This window comes from Dermochelys coriacea, chromosome 13, assembly GCF_009764565.3.
Source record: "Dermochelys coriacea isolate rDerCor1 chromosome 13, rDerCor1.pri.v4, whole genome shotgun sequence".
Taxonomy (NCBI): Eukaryota; Metazoa; Chordata; order Testudines; family Dermochelyidae; genus Dermochelys; species Dermochelys coriacea.
In genome coordinates this window covers 32,586,109-32,612,842 of record NC_050080.1, presented here as the reverse complement: position 1 = coordinate 32,612,842, position 26,734 = coordinate 32,586,109, and the positions used below count along the sequence as shown (strand labels likewise).

The 26,734-nt window shown below is 49.8% G+C and overlaps 1 protein-coding gene across 3 annotated transcripts in view; it reads right to left on the bottom strand.

The window, feature by feature from the left end:
- The window catches only part of LOC119842208 (arf-GAP with SH3 domain, ANK repeat and PH domain-containing protein 2-like), a 119,769-nt gene extending 97,085 nt beyond the window's left edge, over positions 1-22,684 (bottom strand). The window contains exons 1-2 of one of the 3 annotated variants that reach the window (XM_043496136.1): positions 22,430-22,684; positions 1,208-1,280 (exon numbers count right to left, since the gene is read on the bottom strand). In XM_043496136.1, the coding sequence (XP_043352071.1) occupies positions 1,208-1,280; positions 22,430-22,567 (211 nt within the window). In that variant the 5' untranslated portion in view covers positions 22,568-22,684. The remainder of the gene's footprint in view (positions 1-1,207; positions 1,281-22,429) is intronic. The other 2 variants (XM_043496134.1, XM_038370105.2) reach the window with 2 other exon arrangements.
- Positions 22,685-26,734: the final 4,050 nt, after the last annotated feature.

The following is a 26,734-nucleotide window of genomic DNA, read 5'->3' as shown; positions in this document are numbered from 1 at the left end:
ACAGAGCAGGGTTGGGGGTGTGGGGAGGGACAAGGCAGGGCTGAGAAGTGGGGCAGGTGAGTGGGGCATAACAGTGGCAGGGCTGGGGGATGGGGCAAACTAGAGGAGATGGGGAGAGTAAGTGGGGCAAAGCAGGGGTCGGGGAGTGGCAAGGCAGTGGGCAGGTGAGTGAGGCAGAGCAGGAGGTGATGGTGTGTGTGTGTCTCCTACAGCCCCTGTCCTGTGATGCGGGAAGACCTTGCACCAGGTCGGTTGGAGCCGGTGGGCTCCCACATTGGGCACTGGGCACACAGACACTGTGGGGCAGGTATTGCAGGAGGCAGCACGGGTCCCAGAAGGTGCCCTTGAGAAACAGCCTCTGGCAAGGGTCCCCCTCTGCCCCCAGCCCTGGCTGTGCCCCTCAGTAGCAGCAGCGCTACCTCCTCCTGCTCCTGGCGCACTGCAGGGTCCCCAGGCCAGTGCTCCTGTCAGTGCTGGGGTGGCAGGGGAGGAGGATGAAGCTCCAGCGCAGAGCTCGCTCCCATCCAGCCCCATCAGCGGAGTGGGGGAGCCGGGCTGGGGCAGGGGAACAGCCATTCCTTTCAGCTTGGCACTCGCTCTCTGTCAGCTCCCTGCTGGGCAGGAAGCGCCAGGGCCTGTTGACTCCAGTGAGCACGAGTGACCCCGTCTGGCCTGAGAGATGTGGAGGGAGCTGGGTGGCACAAGCTGGGGCATGTAAGCTGACCTGGGTGGCAGTGGGGTTTGGTGATGCCATGGCTAGTAGTTGTGCAATGCTATCCTTATTGCTAGGGTGGTGTCTGCCCCTCAGCTGATCGCCAAGCAGAGGGCATTGCTATGGAGCCGTGGCTGGGGTGCATACTGCTCACAAGGGCACTGCCTGGCCTGGCCTGCCCCATTTCCCACTCATACCCAGCGCTCAGTGCAGGGTTTCTGTGAGGAGGGCAGAAAGGGTCTGAGGCCAGCCCTGATGTCCACTGCAAAGCTGGGAGGAGGGCTCAGGACTGGATAGCAGATGGCAGTGAGGAGCGTGGAGAGAGCGGCAGGACTGGGGGACTCCCCTGCAATTGGAGGGGTTTCAACATACCCAGAAACACGCACAAGCGTGGGGGCATGTCTCCAAAACCCCAGCTCCCCCTGCCCACTCTCCAGCCCAACAGACAAGCCTCCCTCCCCCTGGCCCACTCTGGGTCTCCAGCTCTGCTCTGACCTTGTCCAGAAGCATGCTCTGCTTTGGTGGCTTTCCTCATTTTCTGCAGTACAGCTCGATCAGAATCCAAGGCCTAGGGACAACAAAAGAGGTTTTGTAGGTTTCTACCTGCCAAACCCTCTAAACATGAGACTAGACGCAGCCACGTTGCAGATGGACTACACAGCCAGGAAGTGGGTTGGTTTATACAGCCTATGGGCACCAGCCAGCACACCCCAGGGCCCAAGCAGCACACACTGCCCTGCCAAGCCTCTGCTCATTTGTACCTCCTGCTCAGTTTGAGGGAAGCTGCTACAAGGAGCCCTAATAACCAACAGCCCGGTTGTTGCTCATACCCTGCTCTTTCCCCTCTTTACACACAATACATTGCCACTGGGGCTTTCAACAATCATGGCTAGACCCACAAAAGGCCTTACCTGTGGCCTGTGGGTATTCTGGGACACCCACCCCAGCTAGCCCGCCCCCAAAACTCCTGACCCGCTAACCCACAGCTGTCTTTTGTGAGGGTTTAGGCATGCTCAGAGCACACCAGCATCCGAATGTGGCAGCTTCCACATGCCCAGCTGCAAAAACGTAGGGGCCTAGGGAATTTAGGTGGCAGCTGAGTGAGGGTTTGGACGATCTCAGCAGTGCCTAAGTGTTGGATCTAGCCCTCAGTGCCCAAAGCTCACTGCAGCGAGAGCTGGGCTGAGCACCCAACTCCTGCAGGCACTTTTGCCCATCTCAGCCCATGATCCAACTACATTATTAAGGTAGCAAAGTCCCGCACTCCAGTGCCAGATTATAATTGCCTGGGTAACGTATGACAAAACGATGGTTAATACACTGTAAATAGCTCTAAACCAAGTATTGCAAATCCAAGCAATTCAGAGTTAAGGTTACACTTCCCAGAAATCCCAATCTGTTAAGGTAAGAAAGGGTAGGGCACCCACAGACCCTAACTCTGCTATGTCACAGCCAGGGCATGGGTGGCCAGACCTAGAAATCAGAGCCAGAGTCTGCTGCAGGAGACAAACTGGAGATTCGAACCACGAGTCAGGCCAGGTTAGGATACCAGAGGGTCAGAGGCAAACTGGACTCAGAAACCACAGGTCAAATGCCAGAAGTCAAGCCAGGTCAGATGCCAGGAATGAAGCTGGAGGAGCAGGGACCGCAAGGCTTACAGCCCAGTGGCTCAGACAGCTCCCTGCCAGCTTCAGCAGGGCCAGTGGCTAATCAGCCACCATGGGACTCTACCAATTGGACCTCAGGGGTGGAGCCTCGCACTGGGGCTGGGCTTCATGGGTCCCAGGTAAGTGCTAGCCAACTCCACTGCTGAGTGGAGGGTTGGGGCCTCCCCTACAGACCTGGGTTCAAGACATGAGGGTCAGGATACACCATGAGAGGAAAAATGATTGTGTCTTTAAATCAGTGTAATCTAAACTAGGTCCACAAAACCTACACTGCCTTAATGATAATTGTATGGCTATTGCAGGGCAGCATTAAGGTGCCTTGTTCCACCCCAGCCTTCTTGGGTGACTTGGACAAGTCACCCATCTCTCTGTGCCTCTGCTCCCTGAGAGTAGCATGGGGAGGGGGCACTGCCCCACAGGTGTGGGTGAGGACACATTAGATTAATGGATTTTAAGGCCATTGAGTCTGACCTCCTGCATACCACATGGCGTCCCTGCATTAATTACTCCTGTTCTAAATCCTATGGCTGAGGTTGAACTACAGCAGATCTTATAGAAAAACATCCCATCACTATTTAAAGATTGCCATGGCGAATGGTGAATACACCACAGCCCTTAGGAGGCTGTTCTGGTGGTTAATTATTCTAACAAATTTACACCTTCCAGTCTGAATGCGATTAGCTTCAACTTCCAGCCATTGGATTGCGTCAGACCTCTCTGCTAGACTGAAGAGCCCATTATCAAATATTTGTTCCCCATGTAGCTATTTACAGACTGCATCAAGTCACCCCTAAACCTTCTCTTTATTAAACTAATCAGATTGAGCTCCTTGAGTCAATCACCATAAGACCTGTTTTCTAATTTCCAAAGGCTCTGAGGTGCTCAGATATTACACCCATGGGGGCCAGAAAAGTACCCAAGTGAGAGCTGGTGAGTTTGAGGCCACCTTACACATCACCAGAGAAGAAGGGGAAGGGCACAAACCCCTCTCTATTTCAATTCCTAGGGCTGCTTCAAGCAACCTGAAGTGGCACAGGAATTGACCCAACTGTGATGAGAGCCTGTGGCCAAGATGCACAATGGAGGGAGGTTTCCCACAGACACCGTCTTGCAGCCCCAATGCCCCAGGGGTAAGGCCAGCCATAAGGGTGGCTTTCCAGACCCAGAGCAGCCAGTGCCCATCACCAGCGGGGCTGGCACATGCTATGCAAGCACCAGGATAGCTGTTCTCAGAGACTACAGGCACAACCAGGGTCAGCAAGTCCAGTCGCAAGTCCAGCCTCTTTTCATTGTTGGCAAATCCCTGACCTGCCACCAATCCAGGCCCTTCCAGCCTAGGCCCCACCACAGCTCAGCCAGCCCAGGATCCACCCCCAGCTCAGGCACCATGGTTTTTAAGGCCCGGCTTGACAAAGCCCTGGCTGGGATGGTTTAGTTGGGGTTGGTCCTGCTTTGAGCAGGGGGTTGGACTAGATGACCTCCTGAGGTCCCTTCCAACCCTAATCTTCTATGATTCTATGACAATGAATGCAGCTCAGTGAATGGCAGGACTTTCCATTCCCGCCTTGGCAGGACAAAGATACTCCCTCTGAGATACATCTTTATACCCTGATACAAACAAGTTACGTACTGCCTCTGACATAGTTACTGCTCCCTGATGTGGCTAGTTATCACCTTGAACATATTGGTTCAATTAAAACATCTTTATTATGTACTGTTTCAGAGTAGCAGCCGTGTTAGTCTGTATTCGCAAAAGGAAATCCGATGAAGTGAGCTGTAGCTCACGAAAGCTTATGCTCTAATAAATTTGTTAGTCTCTAAGGTGCCACAAGTACTCCTTTTCTTATTATGTACTGTTATCCTGACTTTATCTTTTAGAAGGGGTCAGTGTGTTCCTGTTATCCTTGGGGAATGTTTTTGTATCATCCCTGATATTGGGATGTTCTGGTACCACTTGATATCAGGATGTATTTGTGAGAGCATGCTGTGCTTAGCACTACTTAGGAATGTGTAATATCAGCCCTGTTCTTGCCAGATTTTGTGAGCAGGTCCTGCCTCATAGCAGGCCTCTGATATAAGGGCTTATGTCTCAGGCTCTCTTCCTACTACACCTGCCTGCCCTGGCTTTGCGCAGCTCCCTGGAAGTGGCTGGCATGTCCCTGTGGCTCCTAGGGGCAGGGGCAATCAGGGAACGCCCCCGTGCTGGCTCTGCAGCTCCCCCTGGCCATGGCGCAGGCAGCATAAACCGTGCAGAGCCGCCTGGCTGTGCCTCCACATAGGGACCAGACATGGTGGCTGCTTCCGGGAGCAGCGCAGAGCCAGGCAGGCAGGGAGCCTGCCTTAGGCCCGCTACACCGCTGACCGGGAGCTGCCTGAGGTAAGCGCCACCCAGCTTGATCCCGCACCCTGAACCCCCTGCCCCAGGTCTGAACCCCCTCCTGCACCTCCCAGACCCCACTTCCCCACCCGAACCCTCACCTCCGCCCTAGGTTGGAACCCCCTCCCACACTCCAAATCCCTTGTCCTCCCAGAAGCCCCTCCTGCACCCCAAACCCCTCATTCCCAGCTCCACCCCAGAGCTTGCACCCTCAGCTGGAGCCTGGAGCTCCTTACCATACCCTGAACCCCTCATTTCTGGCCCCACCCTGGAGCCCATACCCCCCCAGCTGGAGCCCTCACCTCCTCCCACACCCCAACCCCCTGCCCAGCCTCATGAAAGTGAGTGAGAGTGGGGGAGAGCGAGCAGGGGGGGGTGGAGTGAGTGGAGGCAGGGCCTCAGAGAATAGGTGGGTGGGGCCTCGGGTTAGGGGTGGGGAGGGGATGGGGCAAGGGTGTTTAGTTTTGTGCAGTTAGAAAGTTGGTAACCCTAGGGAGTTCACATCCTGCAATCATCTCTTTCTCACACACATACAGGAGTGGAGAGTTCATGCCCTGTGATCGTCTCATACCTATGAGGGGGTTGGGGAGTGGTGCACACCTGTGATCATCTCTCTCACACACACGAGAGCATTCACACCTGTGATCATCTCATACATACATGGTGGGGGTGGGTCATACCTGTGATCATCTCATACACACGGGGCAGGGAGCTCACAAAGCAGAAATCAGGTGAAAAAAACAATGATTTGGGGCCAGTCTCATGATTTTTACACTTATGGGGTTGGCTGCAGTACAGCTTACAGGTGGAGGACCTGGGGCAGGCAAGAGGGCTGGAAAGAGACTCCTCTGTTTCCTGGCCCCCATCTGCTTCTCAGAGTCCGCTTCCCATCTCTCATGCGTAACTTAGGGCCAGACTGAGACCTTTTATTCTTTATGATACTTGTAACGAACTACTCCCTTGAGATAGTTCTGAGAGTCCAACTTGGCCAGGGCCCCATTGCACTAAGGACAGGCCTGAAGAGCTCACCCATGCAAGGTCTGGGACCTCAGGCAGGCCTACTGCCTTTGGAGGAAGTAATAAGGCACTGTTCGCTATCACAGACTAGCCCTAAGAAAGAAAAGGCTAATGCTTCCGCTGTTTGAGACCAAGGTGCTCCAGCTGCACATAGTGTAATTGAAGGCTATCTACAAAATCTATAGCACAGGTCCCCAAATTGTGGGGCACACCCACCCCCATAGGGGTGTGTGGAGGAACATCTAGGGGGATGCGGTGGGCCTCAGGCCAGTCCCCACAGGGGGCAGGGAGTAGGGTTGCCAACTTTCTAATAGCAGAAAACTGAACACCCTTGCCCCAGCCCTTGCCTGAGGCCCTGCCCTGTTCATTCCATCCCCCTCCCTCTGTCGCTCGCTCTCCCCACCCTTCACTCCCTTGCTCATTTTCTTTGCAAGGCCCAAGCAGGCACCAGGAGAAGGCCAGGAGGTGCAATAGTTTGAATGTGGGAGATTCAAATGTGTGATTCAAATACCTTTCACCTCACCAGGGAGAGATTCTAAACACAATTGTAAAATTCCCCCCTCCCCCCCCCCCCAGGAAAGTCCCACTCACTCGCAATGCGCGAGACTAAAGAGACTATTGCAGGAGCTTGATTTTTCTTGCCTTCACTCAACTGTCCTGGTAGGGGATCCAATAGTGCTGCAGCCACCGTCTGATGCCTTTCCTACCTGACACTGAACTGTATAGCACGGGGGAAAAGTTATGCTGTTCCATGTTTAATGACTAATTAATAGGGCTGTAGAACACAGGCCAGAGACCTACCCAAAATAATTCCTAGAGTAGATCTGTTAGAAAACCATTCAGTCTTGATTTAAAAATGGTAAGTGATGGAAAATCCACCACGATCCTTGGTAAATTGACTCAATGGCTAATTACCCTGACTGTTAAAAATTTACACCTTCTGTCTGTAGTAGGAAGATGTAAGGTGGCCACATAACAGTGTTTTGCCCACTGGGCCATCTTCAGTCCATGCACTATGCTTTTCCAGGATGATGGGTAAACATCCTCCCCATAAAAAAACAAAAAGTAGGGGAATGTAGGAAGAAAGCCTCAGACATAAGCCCTTGTATCAGAGACCTGGTATGAGGCAGGACCTGCTCATAGAATCTGGCAAGAACAGGGCTGATATTACAGAAATACACATTCCTAAGAAGTGCTATGCGCAGAGTACTCACGCAAACACATCCCGATATCAAGTGGTACCAGAACATCCCGATATCAAGGATGGTACAAAAACATTCCATAAGGATAACAGGAACATGCTGACCCCTCCTAAAAGATAAGGTGAGGATAACAGTACCTAAGAAAAATGTCACGTGTGGTGTCATTGGAAAAGTTATGATTTGCTGAATATGATTATTTTATTTGTGTGCATGTATCATTTTTGTATCTAAAGTTATGAATATTGACTATGTAGCTGTATTTCAAATGTAGTTACACCTGAGTGACATCATCTGTAGGTAAGATGCTTCCAGTCTAGATAGATGTTTGGGAAGGGTCTGTTCAAGGTAATGGGCCATCAGGGGAAACAATAGGCCTTAGGAGAAACTTATCCCCCACCCGGTGAGCCTTCCTGAGAACTCTGGAGACAGCCCTAAGAGTAACAGCTGCTATGACTCTGCACGGTGTTAGTATATAAGTCTGTTAGCCTGGGATAGAATTTTGGATTTGACTTTTTGATACTCTTATATCTTATACTAATATGTGTAAACAAAGAACAAAAGACTATGTATATTGCTTCTGCCTAGTCAGATGGGTTTGTTAGTACAATGGAATAAGAGCGGTTAAAGTGTTACTTGAATGCACACTTTAAGATTGCCTCAACCCCTATCTCAAGGCTTGAATGCACACTTTAAGATTGCCTCATCCCCTGTCTCAAGACAAAGTTAAGCAACCATAGGGAGTGGCAAAGGGCAATTGAGGGGAAGGTATAAAACACTAAAAGACCAAGTGAGCTGTAGCTCACGAAAGCTTATGCTCTAATAAATTTGTTAGTCTCTAAGGTGCCACAAGTACTCCTTTTCTTTTTGTGAATACAGACTAATACGGCTGCTACTCTGAAACCTGTCCCTGACTGTAGGACAACCTCACTCCTTACCCCTCCCATGGGGTACAAAAGAGTTGAGACGAAGACCCCAGACCCAAAACGGAACAGGATGCTAAGTTATAAGGGGTGGGACTGTGGATGAGCATTTCAGATATAATTATGCCTGCTGAGGAGGGGGAGAGGGAACACTGGGAAACAAGGCTCTGCGGCATCAGAGTTATGGAACACACGCTTGCTGGAAAATAATCCCAATAAACATTGCATTGCCTACACTTCGGACATCGGGTCTTCTGCTTTCTGTCTGCGTGACAAGAATCAGGGGAGAGGGTGAAGGGAAAGCCCTCTAACACAATGTATACAAGGGCATGTGACCAGATCACATGACACTGATCTCCATTTTGGGTACCTGTATTTTTTCACAAACTAGTCTAGGAACCAAGTTTGAAACAAAGGGTTCCTGCCATATGGAAAAGCTATATAAAGCCGGGAGTGACATTATCTGTTATTTTTCACTCCCCCATATCTCAACAACTGAGAGAAGCTCTGAAAGACAAGGACTTGGAATGGGGGCGGGGAGCCCAAGCTGCAAAGCAAGTGCAGCTTGTTCCTTGAGAATCTGCCAGCCTGCTTGTATCTTCAGCCATGGGGAGAGATTGCTAATTCATATCCAAACTTTCTAGTATTTTAGGCTTAGTTTGCGGTTTTGTGTATTTACTAAGTAATCAACTTAGTAAATAAGTTGGAGGATTGGGCCAAAAGAAATCTAATGAGGTTCAATAAGGATAAGTGCAGGGTCCTGCACTTAGGATGGAAGAATCCAATGCACCGCTACAGACTAGGGACCGAATGGCTCGGCAGCAGTTCTGCGGAAAAGGACCTAGGGGTGACAGTGGACGAGAAGCTGGATATGAGTCAGCAGTGTGCCCTTGTTGCCAAGAAGGCCAATGGCATTTTGGGATGTATAAGTAGGGGCATAGCGAGCAGATCGAGGGACGTGATCGTTCCCCTCTATTCGACACTGGTGAGGCCTCATCTGGAGTACTGTGTCCAGTTTTGGGCCCCACACTACAAGAAGGATGTGGATAAATTGGAAAGAGTACAGCGAAGGGCAACAAAAATGATTAGGGGTCTAGAGCACATGACTTATGAGGAGAGGCTGAGGGAGCTGGGATTGTTTAGTCTGCAGAAGAGAAGAATGAGGGGGGATTTGATAGCTGCTTTCAACTACCTGAAAGGGGGTTTCAAAGAGGACGGCTCTAGACTGTTCTCAATGGTAGCAGATGACAGAACGAGGAGTAATGGTCTCAAGTTGCAATGGGGGAGGTTTAGATTGGATATTAGGAAAAACTTTTTCACTAAGAGGGTGGTGAAACACTGGAATGCGTTACCTAGGGAGGTGGTAGAATCTCCTTCCTTAGAGGTTTTTAAGGTCAGGCTTGACAAAGCCCTGGCTGGGATGATTTAACTGGGACTTGGTCCTGCTTTGAGCAGGGGGTTGGACTAGATGACCTTCTGGGGTCCCTTCCAACCCTGATATTCTATGATTCTATGATTCTATGATTCTATAATCTACTTTAATCTGTTTGCTATCACTTATAATAACTTAAAACTATCTGTAGTTAATAAACTTGTTTTATGTTTTAATCTAAACCAGTGTGCCTTTAAGTGAAGTGTCAGGGTAAAATCTCAGCTTGGTTAACACAAGTGTGCATTCTCCCCTCCACATTGAGGGAGGGGTGAACTATTTATGATCTTACATTGTACAGACCCCTGTGCAGTGCAAAATGGTATAATTTTGGGTTTATACTCCAGTGCGGGGTGCGAGCCTGGGAAGCTGGGAAATTGGCTGTTGTCTCTTGCCTGTCTGTGAGTGGCTTAGGTAAGCACTCAGGTAGCTTACTTGGGTGTGTGGTGCCACCTGCTGTTGTGTTGGGTGGTAACAAGGCCTGGAGAGGCTAAATCACCAACAAAGTAGGGTGAGAAGGGATGACCCAGCAGGCTGGTTAGAGAGGTGCAGCGGTTCCCCTAGCTCTCAGACTGCACCCCAGGGGTGACAACTCGTCACAATAGTTCTGACCCATTCTCATGCAGTGTCAGTCACTCCCTCTGGGAAAGGCACACAAATTTATTCCTCATTCCTTGGGCTCATGCAGAAGCCTGAGAGTCCTACTTAGGGAAGAGGCCAAATTTACCATTCTTGGGGTGGAACAGCTTGAAGCCAGGCAGCACAGCCTTTCCCCATGGACACTTGTGCCATCAACAACTTCCTTGGCATCAAGGAAGGCCTACAAAAAAAGTAATTTTCAGAGAATTCTATTCAATTTTATTTGAGTGGGTCAACAAATGTAGACTAGGGTGATCCAGTGGATATAGTGTACGTGGACTGTCAGAAAGCCTTTGACAAGATCCCTCACTAAAGGCTTTTAAGTTAAGTAAGCAGTCATGGGATAAGAGGGAAGGTCCTCTCCTGGATCAGTAACTAGTTAAAAGACAGGAAACAAAGGATAGGGATAAATGGTCAGTTTTCACAGTGTAGAGAGGTAAATAGCAGGGTCCCTCCGGGTTCTGTACTGGTACCAGGGCTGTTCAACATATTCATAAACGATCTGGAAAAAGGGATAAACAGTGAGGTGGCAAAGTTTGCAGACTATACAATATTACTTAAAAGAGTTAAGTCCAAATCTGACTGTGAAGAATTACAAAAGGCTCTCACAAAACTGGGTGACAGGAAAACAAAATGGCAGATGAAATTTAATGTTGATAAGTGCAAAGTAATGCACATTGGAAAACATGATCCCAACTATTCACACAAAATGACGGGATCTAAATTAGCTGTTACCACTCAAGAAAGAGATCTTGGAGTCATTGTGGATAGTTCTCTGAAAACATCTGCTCAATGTGCAGCGGCAGTCAAAAAAGCTAACCAGATGTTAGGAACCATTAGGAAAGGGATAGATAAGAAAACAGAACATATCATAATGCCATGATATGAATCCATGGTACACACACACCTTGAATACTGGGTGCAGATGTGGTCGCCCCATCTCAAAAGAGATATATTAGAATTGAAAAAGTTCAGAGAAGGGTTACAAAAATTATTATGAGTACAAAACAGCTTCCATATGAGGAGAGATTAGAAAGTCTGGGACTGTTCATCTTAGAAAAGAAACAACTGAGGAGGGATTTGACCCCAGGTCTAAAAAATCAGGAATGGTGTGGAGAAAGTGTTATTTACCCCTTCACATAACACACAAACTGGGGAGGGTGTCACCCAATGAAATTAATAGGCAGCAAGTTTAAACTAACATAAAGAAAGTACTTCATATGAAACAATCAACCTCTGAAACTTGTTGCCAGGGGATGTTGTGAAGGCCAAAAGTATAACTGGGTTAAAAAGAAAGACTGAGATATGTCCATCAAGGGCTATTAGCCAAGCTGGTCAGAGACACAACCCTATGCTCTGGGTGACTCTAAACCTCTGAGTGCCAGAAGCTGGGATTGGATCACTTGAGAACTATGCTGTTGTGTTTTGTTCTTGCCCTCTGAAGCAGCTGGCACCAGCCACTGTCAGAAGACAGGTTTCAGAGTAGCAGCCGTGTTAGTCTGTATTTGCAAAAAGAAAAGGAGTACTTGTGGCACCTTAGAGACTAACAAATTTATTAGAGCATAAGCTTTCGTGAGCGGCAGCTCACTTCATCGGATGCATCCGATGAAGTGAGCTGTAGCTCACGAAAGCTTATGCTCTAATAAATTTGTTAGTCTCTAAGGTGCCACCAGTACTCCTTTTCTTTTTGTCAGAAGACAGGATACTAGGCTGCGTGGACCATTGGTCTGACCCAGTATGGCCATTCTTATGTTCTTATGAGATGCAATATTCTCACAGGGCGGGGTCCTGCATTGTGAAGCCATGAGACCCAAACCACAACACTGGCACCATCTCACAGACCCCCCCCCCCACACCCTTGTTTGTACCAACAACTCCTAGGGTTACTTATCATCACCCTTGGTTCCAGAGAAGTTGTCTCCCTTGATACTTTGGAGAACATGCCCTCAATGCCAAGGTAGAAAGGGTGGGGAGGCTCTGGCTGTTTCTCAGATCACTTATGCCTGGCTCAGACTCTGCATTCAGATTCCTAGATATTAAGGCCAGAAGGGACCATTGTGATCATCTAATCTGACCTCCTCCAGAGCACAGGCCAGAGAACTTTCACCTAGTGCATACATTGTAGAGAGCCATCCAATGGTAGATTGCTCCACTGGTTAATCACCTCTCTGTTCAAAATTTGCACCTTATTTTCATTTTTAAATGGTCAAACTTCACTTTCCAGCCACTGGATTTTGTTCTGCTTTGTCTGCCGGATTAAAGAGCTATCAGAATTGTGCCTGGGTAGGTACTGATAGACCCTGGTCAAGTTTCTGCTTAACTTTCTCTTCAAGAAGCTAGACAGATTGAGCTCCTTACATATCTCACTGTAAGCCAGGATTTCCGGACCCTAAATCATTCTTGTAGCTCTTCTCTGCAACTGTTCCCATTTTTCAATATCCTGTTTAAAGTGTGGACACCAGAACTGGATGCTGTATCCACGAACTGTCTGACCATCACTCTGTACAGAGATAACATCACCTCCCAACTCCCACTCAATATCCCTATGTTTAGACAGCCAAAGATCACATTTGCCCTCTGATACAAAGTATCGCACAGGGAGCTCATGTTTGATTGTTTTCTGTCATGACTGCTAAATCCTATTCAGAATACAGTCTCCAGTTTGTATGTGCAGCCAGGATTCTTTCTTCCTAGATATACCTACAGCTAAATGCAAGTTCGTAACACACATTGTTTTGAGCTCTATACACAGATGCCCAGTGTGACCTTGGGCAAGCCACTTCCTTCTGTCTGCCTCAGTTTCCTCCCACTTGTAAAACAGGGACTATGACACTGACCTATCTACATAAGGGTTGTGCTTGTAAAGCGCTCAGCTAGACAATGTTTTTTATACAGCTAAGTATAAATGTCTACATCTGGGAACAAAGAACATAGGCCATACTTATAGGATGGGGGACTCTTTCAGAGTCACTGCTTCCCAGGATAGAGATTTGGGGGTTGTGGTGGATAATCAGCTGACCATGCATTCCCAGTGAGACACTGTGGCCAAAAGGGCTAATGACATCCTGAGATGTATAAAGAGGGGAATCTCAAGTAGTAGTGTAGTGAGGTTATTTTACTTCTGTATTTGGCACCACTGCAACTGTTGCTAGAATATTGGGTCCAGTTCTGGTGCCCACAGTTCAAGAAGGATGATGAAAAATTGGAGCGGGTTCCCAGAAGAGCCATGAGAATTATTAAAGAATTAGAAAACCTGCCTTACGGTGATAGACTCAATAGATTGAGCTCTTTGAGTCTAACAAAGAGAAGGTTAAAGAGTGACTTGATTATATTCTATCAATACCTAGATGGAGAACAAATATTTAATAAAGGGCTCTTCAATCTAGCAGAGAAAGGTCTAACACTATCCAATGGCTGGAAGTTGAAGCTAATCACATTCAGACTGGAAATAAGATGTACTTTTTTGACAGTGAGAGTAATTAACCACTGGACTAATTTACCAAGGACCGTGGTAGATTCTCCATCACTGACAATTTTTAAATCCAGGTTGGATGTTTTTCTACAGGATGTACTCTAGGAATTATTCTGGGGCTGTTCTCTGGACTGTGTTATATATGAGGTCGGACTAGATGATCACAGTGGTCCCTTCAGGCCTTGGAATGTATGAATCTGGAGAGTGGATGTTATTTTAATAGCTTATGCTCCATGTCAAGCACCATCTCTGCAACTTCCCTCTCCCCCAACCCAACTCCAACCTTCTCACCATTGTATTTCAATTTTTAAATGTGCTCTAGAGTGCAAGATGCACATATAAAAAAATGCACATTTCCATTAAGCCCAATGGCCACATTACTGAGCCTTCCCACCCTATCACCCTGGCATCGAGAAGCCTCCAGCAAAACTAGGAGAGACTAGCTAGTAGTCACCTTCCTGACCTTTCTAAGGTAAAAACAAGCTGTAAAAATCATGTTAAAGCAAAAACCAACATTTCCAGGCCCTCCTCCTGATGTACCATAAAGCAGCACAGAGGGGCATAACCCCACTGGTTTTCTAGTTACCTTTTATTCCTTAATGACTGCAGAGACCTAGGCCTGGGCTCAGTAGTAAACAACATTTTCCATAACCACAATTTCTTGACCCAGCAGCCTCTGTTTTAAATGAGAGATTCTGGCTTTGGATGGAGATACAAGGAGTGAGAGTTGAGAATGAAGCAATACAAGGAAATTGCACTATGTCCCGTGTTAGTAAACAAGGTCAGTACCACTAGAAAAGGGCAAGGAGACTGATGTGAGAATGAGCTCAAGGGAGACTGTAGTGGTGCAGGTGGCCCACTCCAGCAGGGTTTGGGGCAGAAGCAGCCAGGGAGGCGGTGGAAACCTGCAGCTAATTAGGGTGAGGCTTGTTAGAAGCCAGATAGGAGGCAGCTGCTGGGGCAGCCTAGACCTAAGGAGCTGCCTAGCAGAGCTAGGGACAGTCTCTCCCTGATAGCAGGGAGGAGGATAAGCTCCTAGGGATAGCACCTGAGCTAGAGCAGTGCTGAGCAGGTTCAGGGGAGTGGAGGATGAGCTCTGGCCTGTTACCTGCTAGGCTGCAGGTCCCTGCCAGAAAGGGCCAAGAAGGTGTAAGGGCCAAGGGGAAGTGGCCCAGGGATGATAAGCAGACAAGGGGAGAGAAGGAGGGCAGAGAGGCCGCTAGAGGGTCCCTGGGTCAGGACCCAGAGTAGTTGGTGGGCCAGGGTCCCCCCCTTGCACTGCTCCTGGCCGTGGACGAGCATGGCCAATACAGACTGCAAATTGCCCCTGAAGTGAGGGGATAGACTTTAGGCTGTGGTTAGCCCCTGTGGCAGATGCAAGCCAAAGAACTGCTGTAACCCCCTGGAAGGAGGGTGAGAAATAAGTAGCTGATAAGTAGAAATAAGTCCTGAAGAGGATGCTGCTGAGAGGGGAGTAATGTGGGTCCCAGACCAGCAGATCAGACAATGGGTGAGACGCCCTGTGCAGAGGGTGCTCCACAGCTGAAAAGATGTAATTCCTGGAGCAACCAACAAGAGGTGCCTTTACAGAGACCATAAGACAGAATGATGCCCATACAGGAGCACAGGGCTGCAGACCTCCACTCAAAGCATGCACAGCAAGTAGGAGTGCTGGTCAGTATTTCAGTGCCAAGCTCAGCATCTTAAAGGGCACTATTTAAATTCTATAGGGATTCACATGTGAAAAACTACCTCTGCCCTCTCTGATCCCTGCCCTGCGGAGTCCCCCAGTGAGATCCCTGTCCCTTACCCCTCTGTCAGCCTCTATATTCCTTGATTCAGTGGTGCTGCCCAGAGCACTGTGGGGGGCCACCGGACAGGATGATGAGGAGTGCTATTTGGAGCTGTGCTGGGCACAGACATTGATAGATTTGATTAATAGATTCCAAGGCCAGATCATTGTGATCATCTAGTCTGACTTTTAAATAACACAGGCCAAGGCTCTTCCCCACAATAATTCCTAGAGCAGATCTTGTAGAAAAACATCCAATCTTGACTGAAAATTTGTCATTGCTGGAGAATCCACTGTGACCCTTGGTAAATAGTTCCAATGGCTAATTACTCATCTTTAAAAATGTATGCCTTTGTGACAAAGTGGGGATTTTCTTCACATTTTGTATGAATACTGTGTTCTCCTCAGGTTTCTGCATGTTTACCTAGGTGGAGGGAAAAGTGGCTTAATATTTGCATGCATCCGATGAAGTGAGCTGTAGCTCACGAAAGCTTATGCTCAAATAAATTTGTTAGTCTCTAAGGTGCCACAAGTACTCCTTTTCTTTTTGCGGATATTTGTAGAGACACAGAGAACCAGGTATGATTATTGCCTGGCTGCCTGGACCCAGACAGTGGCCAGACACTTTGTAACCTAGGCAATTGATGGCGGGGGGGGACCTCTGTAAGAAGCCAGCCAGTTGCAATGTGTTAGAGAACAAAGAGTTGAGGTAGAGGCCAGGTTTTTGCCTGGAAAAGACGACAATGGCAGAGGAGGAGCAAATGGACGTGACTGAGGATGGGCTGCTGGAAGCAGGATCCTCTCCTGGTTTGTGTCTCTGGGGGACAGCCAGGGCTCTGGGCCTGACCAAGATGTACTTAGCATAGAAACCAGAAAGTTACAGCTAACAAAGAACTGTTCTATCCTGTGTTCCAGATGATTAAAAACCCTTCTGTTTTACAACGCTGGCTGAGAGTCACTGCTGACTGCAGAAGTTGGGGTCCCAGGAAGCAATGAAGCCAAAGAGGCTTACTCTGGGGGGGGAGGTCATGGAAACTACATCACTTTGATGGTGAAATAGATAAATACGATTCCTGGGTTTGTGTCAATGAATTGTTGTAGAAAGCTGAAATTTGTTTTCTGTGTTTGTTTTTCATGAGAAATATAAGTTATGGTTTTGACTGATGACACTATCCTGTCACAGCATTTGACCTTACACCAGTCCTTAGAGTACAGCTGACTATTCTGGGTTCATTTCCCGTTGCTCAGCAACACCCCTTATCCTGCTGACATTGATAAAAGTTGCAGCTGCTTGCTTTTCTTTGGTTATAATCAGCCCCCTTAGTCAGGAAATTGTTGGGAAGGATGTGGTGTGATTATATTACCATAATACTGTCTCATCTTCCTTCTATTTAATTAATGCTACTTTCCTTGATAATACTTCTAAAGTAAGTTTCAGAGTAGCAGCCGTGTTAGTCTGTATTTGCAAAAAGAAAAGGAGTACTTGTGGCACCTTAGAGACTAACAAATTTATTTGAGCATAAGCTTTTGTGAGCTACAGCTCACTTCATTGGATGCATCTGAATCTGTTCAGAGAACTTTGAAATATCTGCTCTTAAACCAGGAAGAGAACAAACCTTCCAGAAGGAATACAGGCAAGAGGAACCGATGTTCTCACCACAGACTCTGAAAGTTGCCAAGGCAGGACTCAAACTCGCAATACGTGGGGGATGCTCGGGGTCAACAGCCAGAGCATGGCACCTTGAGCCACCCACTCACTCCAATATTAGGCTGTCCGACGCGCTGGCTTGCAGCACAGGCTCAGTCCTTCTGCACGTGTCAATGTTTGAGTCACGTTGTAGAGCCAACTTTTTACAGTGAATTGCGTCTGTTTTCCCAAAGGGCCAGTGGGTACCTCTGAGATCAAACCCCAGTGGGTGATGGGAGTCTGAGAGGATCAGTACTATCCTCTGAGCGCCAAGTGTGCACAAAAAAGTAATAAAAACAGTAAAATATTGATGACACATTATTTTGGGGGGAGTATCTGGAGAACCCCTGCCTCAAACAACCTCCAATCCCAAATTCCGCGCTCCCTCCCTGGGGCACAGCAAATTTCAAACCAATCCATCTAAGCATATGGGTTTCCTAACACCAAAGCTATGTCTTTACTGTAGTGTTAACTAACATAAGTGATTTCCTCTTGAGTTAGCCGAGCTCAAGTGAGCAGCCTCACTGCCAAATACCATGGGAGCTGTACAGAATGGTTGTATTAGCTGCTGCTGCATTGTGTGTAAACCCTAGTCTATGCTACAAACGTACGTCATTATAACTACGTTGCTCAGGGGGGTGCAAAACACCCCTGACCGACACAGTTATACTATCCGAACTCCCGATGTGAACAGCACTGTCTGTGGGAGGGCTTCTCCTGTCGACACATCTCCCACCTCTCAGAGAGGTGGAGTACCTGTGCCAATGGGCGAAGCCCTCCCGTCTCGGCATAGGTAGCAACTTCACTAAGCACTGAGTCGCTGCAGTGCTGTAAGTATAGTCAAGGCCCAACTTGGACTATAGCCTATGGGCCTGGACAGGCCAGCCAAGTCCAGTTACCAGCATCACAATGCTCAAGTTAAGTGTTTTGCATTTGTGTGAACAGAACTCAAGCTTGGGGCAACACTTGACTTGCAGTGAAAAGAGGAGAAGCAAACAGAGGGAGTTTGCCTAGGGGGAAAGACCACACACAGTTTTGCCTTTCAGGCTTCTGCAGGCAGTAATTACAGCATCTGAAGAGACTCTTGATGCCTCCCACTACAAGGTAGGAAATATGAGTAGTATCAGCTTTTGTGACTTGCATGGGACGTACCATGTTTGTCTTTGTCCTGGAGCTTAGAAGTGACTGTCTGTACAAAGTGCAAGCTGATCCCCATACTGGAAGAAAAGGTTAAAGGAGTAGAGACCCAAGTAATGACCCTGTGTGCACACTGCATCAGAGAAAATGTAGACTTCCTGGATAGAAGTCAGGATTTGGTACTGCGGGCATAGCATGCTGAAGAATCTGAGAGGGCAGTGCAGGGGGGACTGAAGAACAAGGAAGAAGGTTATCAGCATGTGACTTCCAGAAGGAGGAGGAGAACCTATATACCCCAGCACAGATCGAGGTAAGCGACTGCTTTTAGGCCCTCTGTACAGGTACTACTGTTGAGAGTGCCTTGGAAACATCATCTGAGGAAGGAGTCAGAAGGAGACCTCGTTGACCTGAAGCCATAGGATACATTGTCCTAGGCATGGGATTTCCATGACCATCACTCCCAAGAGGAGGAGGAGCATGGTGGTGGTCGGGGACTCCCTCCTAAGGGAGACAGAGTTATCTATCTACCACCCAGACTGGGAATCCCAAAAAGTGTGTGCTGTTTGTCTGGAGCTAGAGTACAGGATGTGACAAAGAGTCTGTCGAGACTCCTCAAGTCCTTGGACCACTGCTCCTTCCTACTTATCCACATAGGCACCAGCAATAGTGCCAAGAATGACCTTGAGCAGATCACTGCAGATTACATAGCTCTAGGGTTGCCAGGCATCCGGTTCTTGACTGGAACGCCTGGTCAAAAAGGGACCCTGGCGGCTCCAGACGATACTGCTGACCAGGCTCTAAAAGTCCAGTCAGTGGGCCTAAGGCAGGCTCCCTGCCTGCCGTGGCTCCATGTGGATCCTGGAAGTGGCCAGCATGTCCCTTAGGCCACTAGGTGCAGGGGCAGTCGGGGAAGCTTTACACGCTGCCCCCACACCGAGCGTGGTCTCCACAACTCTCATAGGCTGGGATCTGTGGCCAATGGGAGCTGCGGGGGGGCATCTATAGGCACAGGTGCAGGCACCGCGCAGAGCCACCTGGCCACCCCTGCGCCTAGAAGTTGGACATGCCGGCTGCTTCTGGGACCCATGCGGAGCCAGGGCAGGCAGGGAGCCTGCCTTAGCCCCGTTGCACTGTGGACTGGGAGCCACCTGAGGTAAGCACCACCTGGTTGGAGCCTGCACCCTGAACCTCCTCCCAACCCCTTCCTCAGGTTGGAACCTCTTTTGCATCCAAACTCCCTCCCAGTGCCCATACCACACACCCCCTCCTGAACCCCAGCCCTGAGCCCCCTTCTGCACCCAAACTCCCTCCTGAAGCCCTTACCCCAACACCCTGTCCCAGCCCCTGAGCCCCATCCTGCACCCCAAACCCTTCATCCCCCAGCTGCACCCCAGAGCCAACACCCCCTCCTGCACCCAGTCCCCCTGTCCCAGCCCTGAGCCCACTCCTGCAGTCTAAACCCCTCAGCACCAGCCCAGACCCTCTTCCTGCACCCCAAACCCCTCATTCCCGGCTCCACCCCAGAGCCCCCAGCCACACCCCACACTCCCTCCTGCACCCCAACACCCTGTCCCAGCCCTGAGCCCCATCCTGCACCCCAGAGCCCCCAGCCACAGCCCAAAACCCACATCCCTGACACCACTCCAGAGCCCATGTCCCCAACTGGATCCTTCATCCCCGCCCCCACCCCACCCCAACCCAGTGAAAGTGAGTGAGGGTGGGGGAGAGTAAGCCATGGCGGGAGGGGTAGGGTGACCAGAGAGCAAGTGTGAAAAATCGGGACCGGGGTGGGGGGTAATAGGCACCCATAGAAGACAAAGCCTCAAATATTGGGACTGTCCCTATAAAATTGGGATATCTGGTCACCCTAGGGAGGGGGAATGGAGTGAGTGGGGGCAGGGCCTCAAAGAAGGGGTGGGGCCTCAGGAAGGGGCAGGGCAAGGGTGTTTGGTTTTTTGCAATTTGAAAGTTGGCAACCCTACATGGCTCTGGGAAGAAGGATAAAAGAGCTTGGGCTGAAAGTGGTGTTCTCGTCCATCCTCCCTTTTGAAGGAAAAGGCCAGGGTAGGGAGTGTCAAAGTGGGGAAGTAAATACATGGCTACGCAGGTGGTGTCAATGAGAGGACTAGAGAGCCTCCTGATCAAATCTGCAGGCACCACAACACGGGGGGGTTTCCAACGCTTTGGAGGATAGAGCTAAGATTCAGCGGGATCTTGATAAATTGGAGAACTGGGCTATAGACAACAAAAGTGAAATTCAGCAAAGACAAATGTAAGGTGTCAAGTATCAGAGGGGTAGCCATGTTAGTCTGGATCTGTAAAAGCAGCAAAGAGTCCTGTGGCATCTTATAGACTAACAGACTTATTGGAGCATAAGCTTTCGTGGGTGAATACCCACTTAGGGAAGAAAAAACAAATGCACAAATACAGAATGGGGGAAAACTGGCTTGGCAGCAGCACGACTGAGAAGAATCTGGGAGTTGTGGTGGCTCACAACCTCAACCTGAGTCCACAAATATAATTTTGGGCTCCATTCACAGAGGCATAGCATGCAAATTATGGGAGGTGATGGTACCGCTCTGCTCAGCGCCGATTGGCCTCAGCTGGAGCACTGTGTCCAGTTTTGGTCACTAATGTATAAAAAGGATGAAGAGGAACTAGAAAGAATCCAGAAGCGAGCGCCAAAGATGATCAGAGAGATGGAATGCAGCCATATGAGCAAAGGCTGACAGCTAGTTTGGAAACGAGGAGATTAAAGGGGGATATGATAGCGGTCTTCAAATACTTAAAAGGCTGCCATAAAAAGCTGGACAAAAGCTGTTCTCCCTTGCCACAGAGGGCACGACAAGAGACAATGGGTTCAAACTACAGCTCAGCAGATTTAGACTGAATCTCAGGAAAAATTTCCTACCTGTAAGAACAGTCGGACAATGGAACAAACGTCTATGGAGGTTGTTGAATCTCCTTCGCGGGAGGTTTACAAAAGGAGGTTTACATCTGTGATTCTGTGTTGGATGGTGTAGACACAACAGATCCTGAATCTTTGCAAGAGGTTAGACTAGAATTCAGCATTTCTCAAATGCGGCTACCATGGCTGCATGCGGTCATCAGGGGCTTTTCTTGCGGCCACAGCCTCCTGGGCTGTGATTGGGCAGGGGGGAGCAGTGGCCCCTCTCCCAGGGGCACCAGCGGCGATGGGCCCTGCCCCCCCTCCTCCAGTGACATAAACACTGGAGATGCAGTCAGCTGATGAATTCCCCACTTTCCCGGGGTGGGGTAGGGGAAGCTTTGGCCACAGGGCTTCGGGCTTCATCCACGCGGTAGCTGGCTCTGGTCCCAGGCTCACCACCCATGCCATTGTCCCTGGGCCCTGCAGCTTCCCTGCCTACCTCCCCATCCAGGGCTTAATTTGTCCCAGGGCTTGTCGGGGCTGAGTAAATCTGCTGTGAAAAGTGATATTAACAAACATACAAATATCACTTTTCACAGCGGCAGACTTACCATCTAGCAAGTTTAAAAAAAGCAAAAGAAGCAACACCAACAAAAAGACAAGAACATGCAGAGCACCTTATTTGTGTTTCTGTTCTGTTTAGGTCCAGTTAAGAATAGAGACAACTGCACATTATTTTCATTACTGAGTCTGAAAAAAATCCTATATAAATAAATGACAAGGATTTAGACATGTATATGCACATATTTATTTGTTTTTCCTAAAGTTAATTAAGTATTTTAGGAAAAATTGTCAGTGCAGCCACTAGCAAGAGTTGGTGACCACACTCTGAGGCCACTAAAAAATGTGTTGTGTGAACCCCTGGACTAGATGGCCCTTGCAATCCATTTTAACCCTATAATTCTATGGTTCTACATCTGTGGTGAAGAAAAGCTCTTAGAAAACTTGTCTGTTAAATAGTAAGTTACAGCCTTTACTACAATGGTTCAAATACCTCCCTGTAATGACTGTGGTCTCATCTTCCTTCAAATTACTGCTTCCCTGTATCCAACTTTAATTGTATCCATTAGTCTGCGCAGAGTTGGACCCAGGGCAGGCTGCTAAACCTTATTACACAGCAACTTTCTCAGGGACTCCGTGGGGCCAGGACATTCAGTTCAAGCCTCACAACGGAAAAACTGAATGGGGAAGCAGCAGGCAGTCGCAAGCAGATTGTACAAGAGGAAGTCAAGGTCTGAAGGGTGGGGAGGTGAGAGATGGCTGGAGACAGCAGCAGACAAAGTACAGCAATAAGCTGAGCCCTGGCAAACCCCACCAGCTGTTTGTGCTCCAAGGCAGGAGAGGGCAGGGAAATGGGACTTTGTCCACCGTTGCACCCTCTTCCCCGGCTCCAGCCTGTGGGCTGCAGAACCTCCCCAGCCCCCTCACCTCCTCCAGGCTGCAGACGGTGCCTCGGCACTTGCTCATGTGGCTGGTGAAGGAGGAGGTGGTTGGGGAGCTCAGATCCTCCAGTGTCTGGGAGATGAAGTCTTGGACGGAGATGAGCTCCGGCATCCTGAAGGGCATATGCAGGGTGCTGCGGGTGGGTGATAAGGACTGGCCAGCAGGAGTGGAACGTCCGGCTCCAGGAAGGGGAACTGCTGAGAATGCCGCAAGCCTGGGAGGAAGTGGCCAAGGCAGCTGCTTCATGCAGGGAGAGCGACAGACACACAAGAGCAAATATCCTGGCCCAGCCCTACCCAGGAGCTATCCCCCTGCCCAGCCTAGCCTCACCCCAAAGCTGCCACCCTGCCCACACACACACACACTCTCTCTCTCTCTCTCTCATATCCTGGAGCTGCCTCCCAGCCCATCCCAGACACACACACACACACACACACCCCAGAGCTGCCCCCCATCCCATCAGACACACACACACAAGCTTTAAGCTTTCCCTTCTCAGTACCCCCATCCATCCACACACATCCCCACATGCCCAGGAGCTGCCCCCACCAGCCACCCATCTCAGACACACACACACAACCCCAGGCTGCCCCCGCATCCCATCCCTTCCCAGACACATCCCCCACACACAGAGCTACCCCTGACACCTCCCATCACACTCCGGAGCTGCCCCATTCCGGCAGCTTTCTGGGAGCCATGCAGAGCCGCGTAGGGAGCCTGCCTGCGCCACCAACCAGACTTTTAATGGCCCAGTCAGCGGTGCTTACTGGAGCTGCCAGGGTCCCTTTTTGACCAGGCGTTCCAGTCGAAAACCAGACACCTGGCAACCCTAACCCTGCCCTCCATCCCAGAACCCCGCCCTGAGCTGCCCCCCCATCCCAGACACACTCATCCCCACACACTGTGGCATTGCCCCCCCAACCCAGACACCCTGTGATGGGGTGGACTAGGCCCTGAAGCCCCCTTCTGGAGGCCTGGTGGCCCTGCCACACCCTGCCCCAGAAAAGGGAAGTAGAGAGGTCCTCCATGCTGTCTAGACCAGCTGTGTGGGAAGCAGCCAATCAGGACCCAGCAGGCTAGTATAAGTAGAGCTGCAGTGGCAGAGGTGGAGGGGTGTGGATGGCTCTGGGCTGGCTCCTGGGACTCCACCCAGACAAAGCCCGGAGTAAGGGTGAAGACTGTGCTGGAGCCATGGAGGTGGCCCAGGGGATTGTAGCAACAATGCAGTGTATTTAAAGGGACATGGTGGGTGGCTGCTATGTATAGGGTCCCTGGGCTGGGACTGGAGTAGAGGACAGACCTGGGTCCCTGCCACCAGCCAATGGGAAAGTGGCCTGGATTTTGTTACACCCTAGAAGGGGAACTGATCTCTTTTAGTGGTCCAGCTGAAGAGCTGGGACTAGAAAGGCCCAGAGAGGTGAAGAGTCTCCAAGGAGAGAGCCCTGGGGGACATGGCCTCACACCAGAGCTGGGACTGCTTAAAGAGCAGAGTCAACTTGAGAGAGCCCAGAAGGGGCTGAGAGACAGTTTGGATCAGGGTACTGTGATAGGCCCTGCAGGACTGATTGAAAAGTGAGCTCCAGGACATGGCTGCAGATCGAAGGATCTTAGAGAGTGCTGAAATAGGCCCCCTGTGGGCCTTATAGCCCGGAAGGGGTTTGCTTAGCTTTTATCACACAGACAGAGTGTGTGAACCTTGGCTGGAGGGCTGAGACACTGAAGACACACCGCAAACAGGTAGAGAGAGAGTGAAGACACGTGCACTTAGCCAGGCGGTACTCGTGAGAGGTGAGTGTGACTCTGTTACACCTCTGCACCACCATCGGTGGTGAGTGAACCCCCCTTTGGGGAGTCTAGTCTGCTGGCCGTCCCTCCCACCCTGTGACTAGTGGAGACCCAAGGCCACCAGCATGGACTGAGCCCATGCTGGGCTGGCTTCAGAGTAAAGTACTTAGTCTTGCCATGAGTGCAGGGGACTGGACTAGATGACCTCTCTAGATCCCTTCTAGCTCTATGATTTTAGAGCAGGGAGGAAGGCAGGGCCAGGCCTCCTGGGGGAACATGAGCAGTGGGGCCACGGCCTGTGTCAAGGGAGGCTTAGCCTGCCCTGGCCTTCAATAACTGCTGCCCATGCCCACCTCCACAGAGCTGCCCCACCATTGTAGACACCATCCTCCAAGCTGCCCCACCATTGCAGACATATATCCAGACACCACCCATGCCCCTTGGCACTACCCCCAGATTCCAGACACCCACACACTACCCCTCCCAGAGCTGCTCCCCTGTATAACATAAACTCCCGGACATTCTCCACTCTACAGCTCCAGGGAGATTGGCTATGCCAGTCAGGGATGGGCTGCTGAAACCCACCAAATCAATCTGGCATACACCAGCTTGTCTCTGACACCGCCAAGAAAGCAGACAGAAGATAACAGGTTTCCACAAGGGAGCTGAATATTTTTACCAGCATCCTATTCCTCACACTGATATTCAATAAGGAAACATCAAAGAGTTCTATCAAGAAAGTGCAAAGGCAGTTCTAATAACAAAATCCAAAAGGGAAGAATGGATTAGTGAAGCTACTTGGGCATCAATGGATAGGAGAAGTGTAAAGCAGTGATACTCAGACCTCAGTGGTTCAGGAGCCAAATTAGCAATCAACATTACCCAAAAGAGCCACAGTGGTGTCAAAATGCCCATTGTAATCCTGGGAGACCCTGCCTAACCCCTTAATGCCGTGGCTTATGAAGCCATACACGGGCTACCTTGACAGCAGCAAGGAGCGGTTCAACAAGCTGAGCAAGTGCAGAACAACTGTTGAGTGTGCTTTTGGCCGCTTAAAAGCCTGCTGGCACTGCCTTTTTGAGAGGCTGGACCTGGCTGATGACAATATTCCTATGCTTATAGCAGCGTGCTGTACGCTCCATAATATTTATGAAGGGAAGGGTGAAAGCTTCACTTAGGGCTGGAATGCTGAAGCTCAGCGCCTGGAGGCTGAATTTGAACAGCCAGAGACCAGGACTATTAGAGGGGTGCGGTGTGGGGCCATAAGGATCAGGGATGCCTTGAGGCAGCAATTTGAAGCTGAAATCCATTAATATGTGTTGCTATGCTCCGGAGTGCAGTGATTGTAATGCTAGGAGACGATGCACTAAGAAGGTTTAAGAAAATTGCCTGTTGCTTTGCAGGGCTCTGTTTGCTTTCAGTGAATGGAATGAAGATGGCTTTCAAACCAAAATGATTCTTTTATTAAAAAACAATAACCGGAGGAGAGAGACAAACAAAAAAACACATCAGCACTGTGGAGGATGGGGGAAGGGAGAGTCCCAGGAGGAGGTGGGGTCCCGGAATGGTTAAAGATTTGTGTATGTCCAGGTATCATATACAACCTTGTCCTTTGGAGTACAGTGCAGCAGGTACTGTACTTCAGCAGGGCTAAACTGCAGAGGGACGGGTGTTGAGTGCAGTGGGTACTGGGAGTCCGCAGGGCTGGACTGTGAGGAGGGAGGAGTGGAATGCCACAGATATACACTGGAGCCAGGAGGTTGATCAGAGTGTGTTGGTGGTGTCTAGGGGACGAATGGGAACGAATTTTGCGACAGCGGCTGCAGGGGAGGGCAGGCACGTTGCTGCTCAGTTTGTAGTGCTAGTAGCACCTGGAGCGGGTCTGCCTGGCGTGCCATAACTTTTAAGAGCCGCTCTGTGGCTTTGTTCCGGCGCGCTGCATTCTCCTTTTGGTCCCTCTTCTCGCTGTCCCGCCACTCCTTCAGTTCTTGCTTTTCGGCCATGAAGTGCATCATGACCTCACACAGAAAGTCCTCTTTAGTTCTTCATGACTGCTTTCTAATTCTGTTCAGCCAGCGCTAACAAAGAGGGAGGCTGGGCTCCCAAGCTCATATCTGTGAAGCCAAAATGCACATTTTACCGAAGTAGTATTGTTTACAACAGAGAGACACTGATTCAGTGATTTAAAACACAGCCACTATTCACATACCTGTCACTAACTGGCTGACCCTAGGCAAGCACACATGAGCCACAAGACCCCCAAAATGCTGAATAACCGCAGGGGCAGGGGAATCACTGTTTCAGGACTGTACTGGGCACTTGGCTCTTGGGGAGAGCCAGCACTGTAGGGGGGGCCTTATAATCATTATCCTCCCCACATTTTCCACAGGCTGTGTTCATTATGGAAGATATCTCACGGCTGAAAGTGAGCAGGGAATCAAGGGAGGGTCTTCTCCCTTCTCCAAGGGAGGGTCTGGAGAGCTTCCGCCCTGGCCCTTATACACC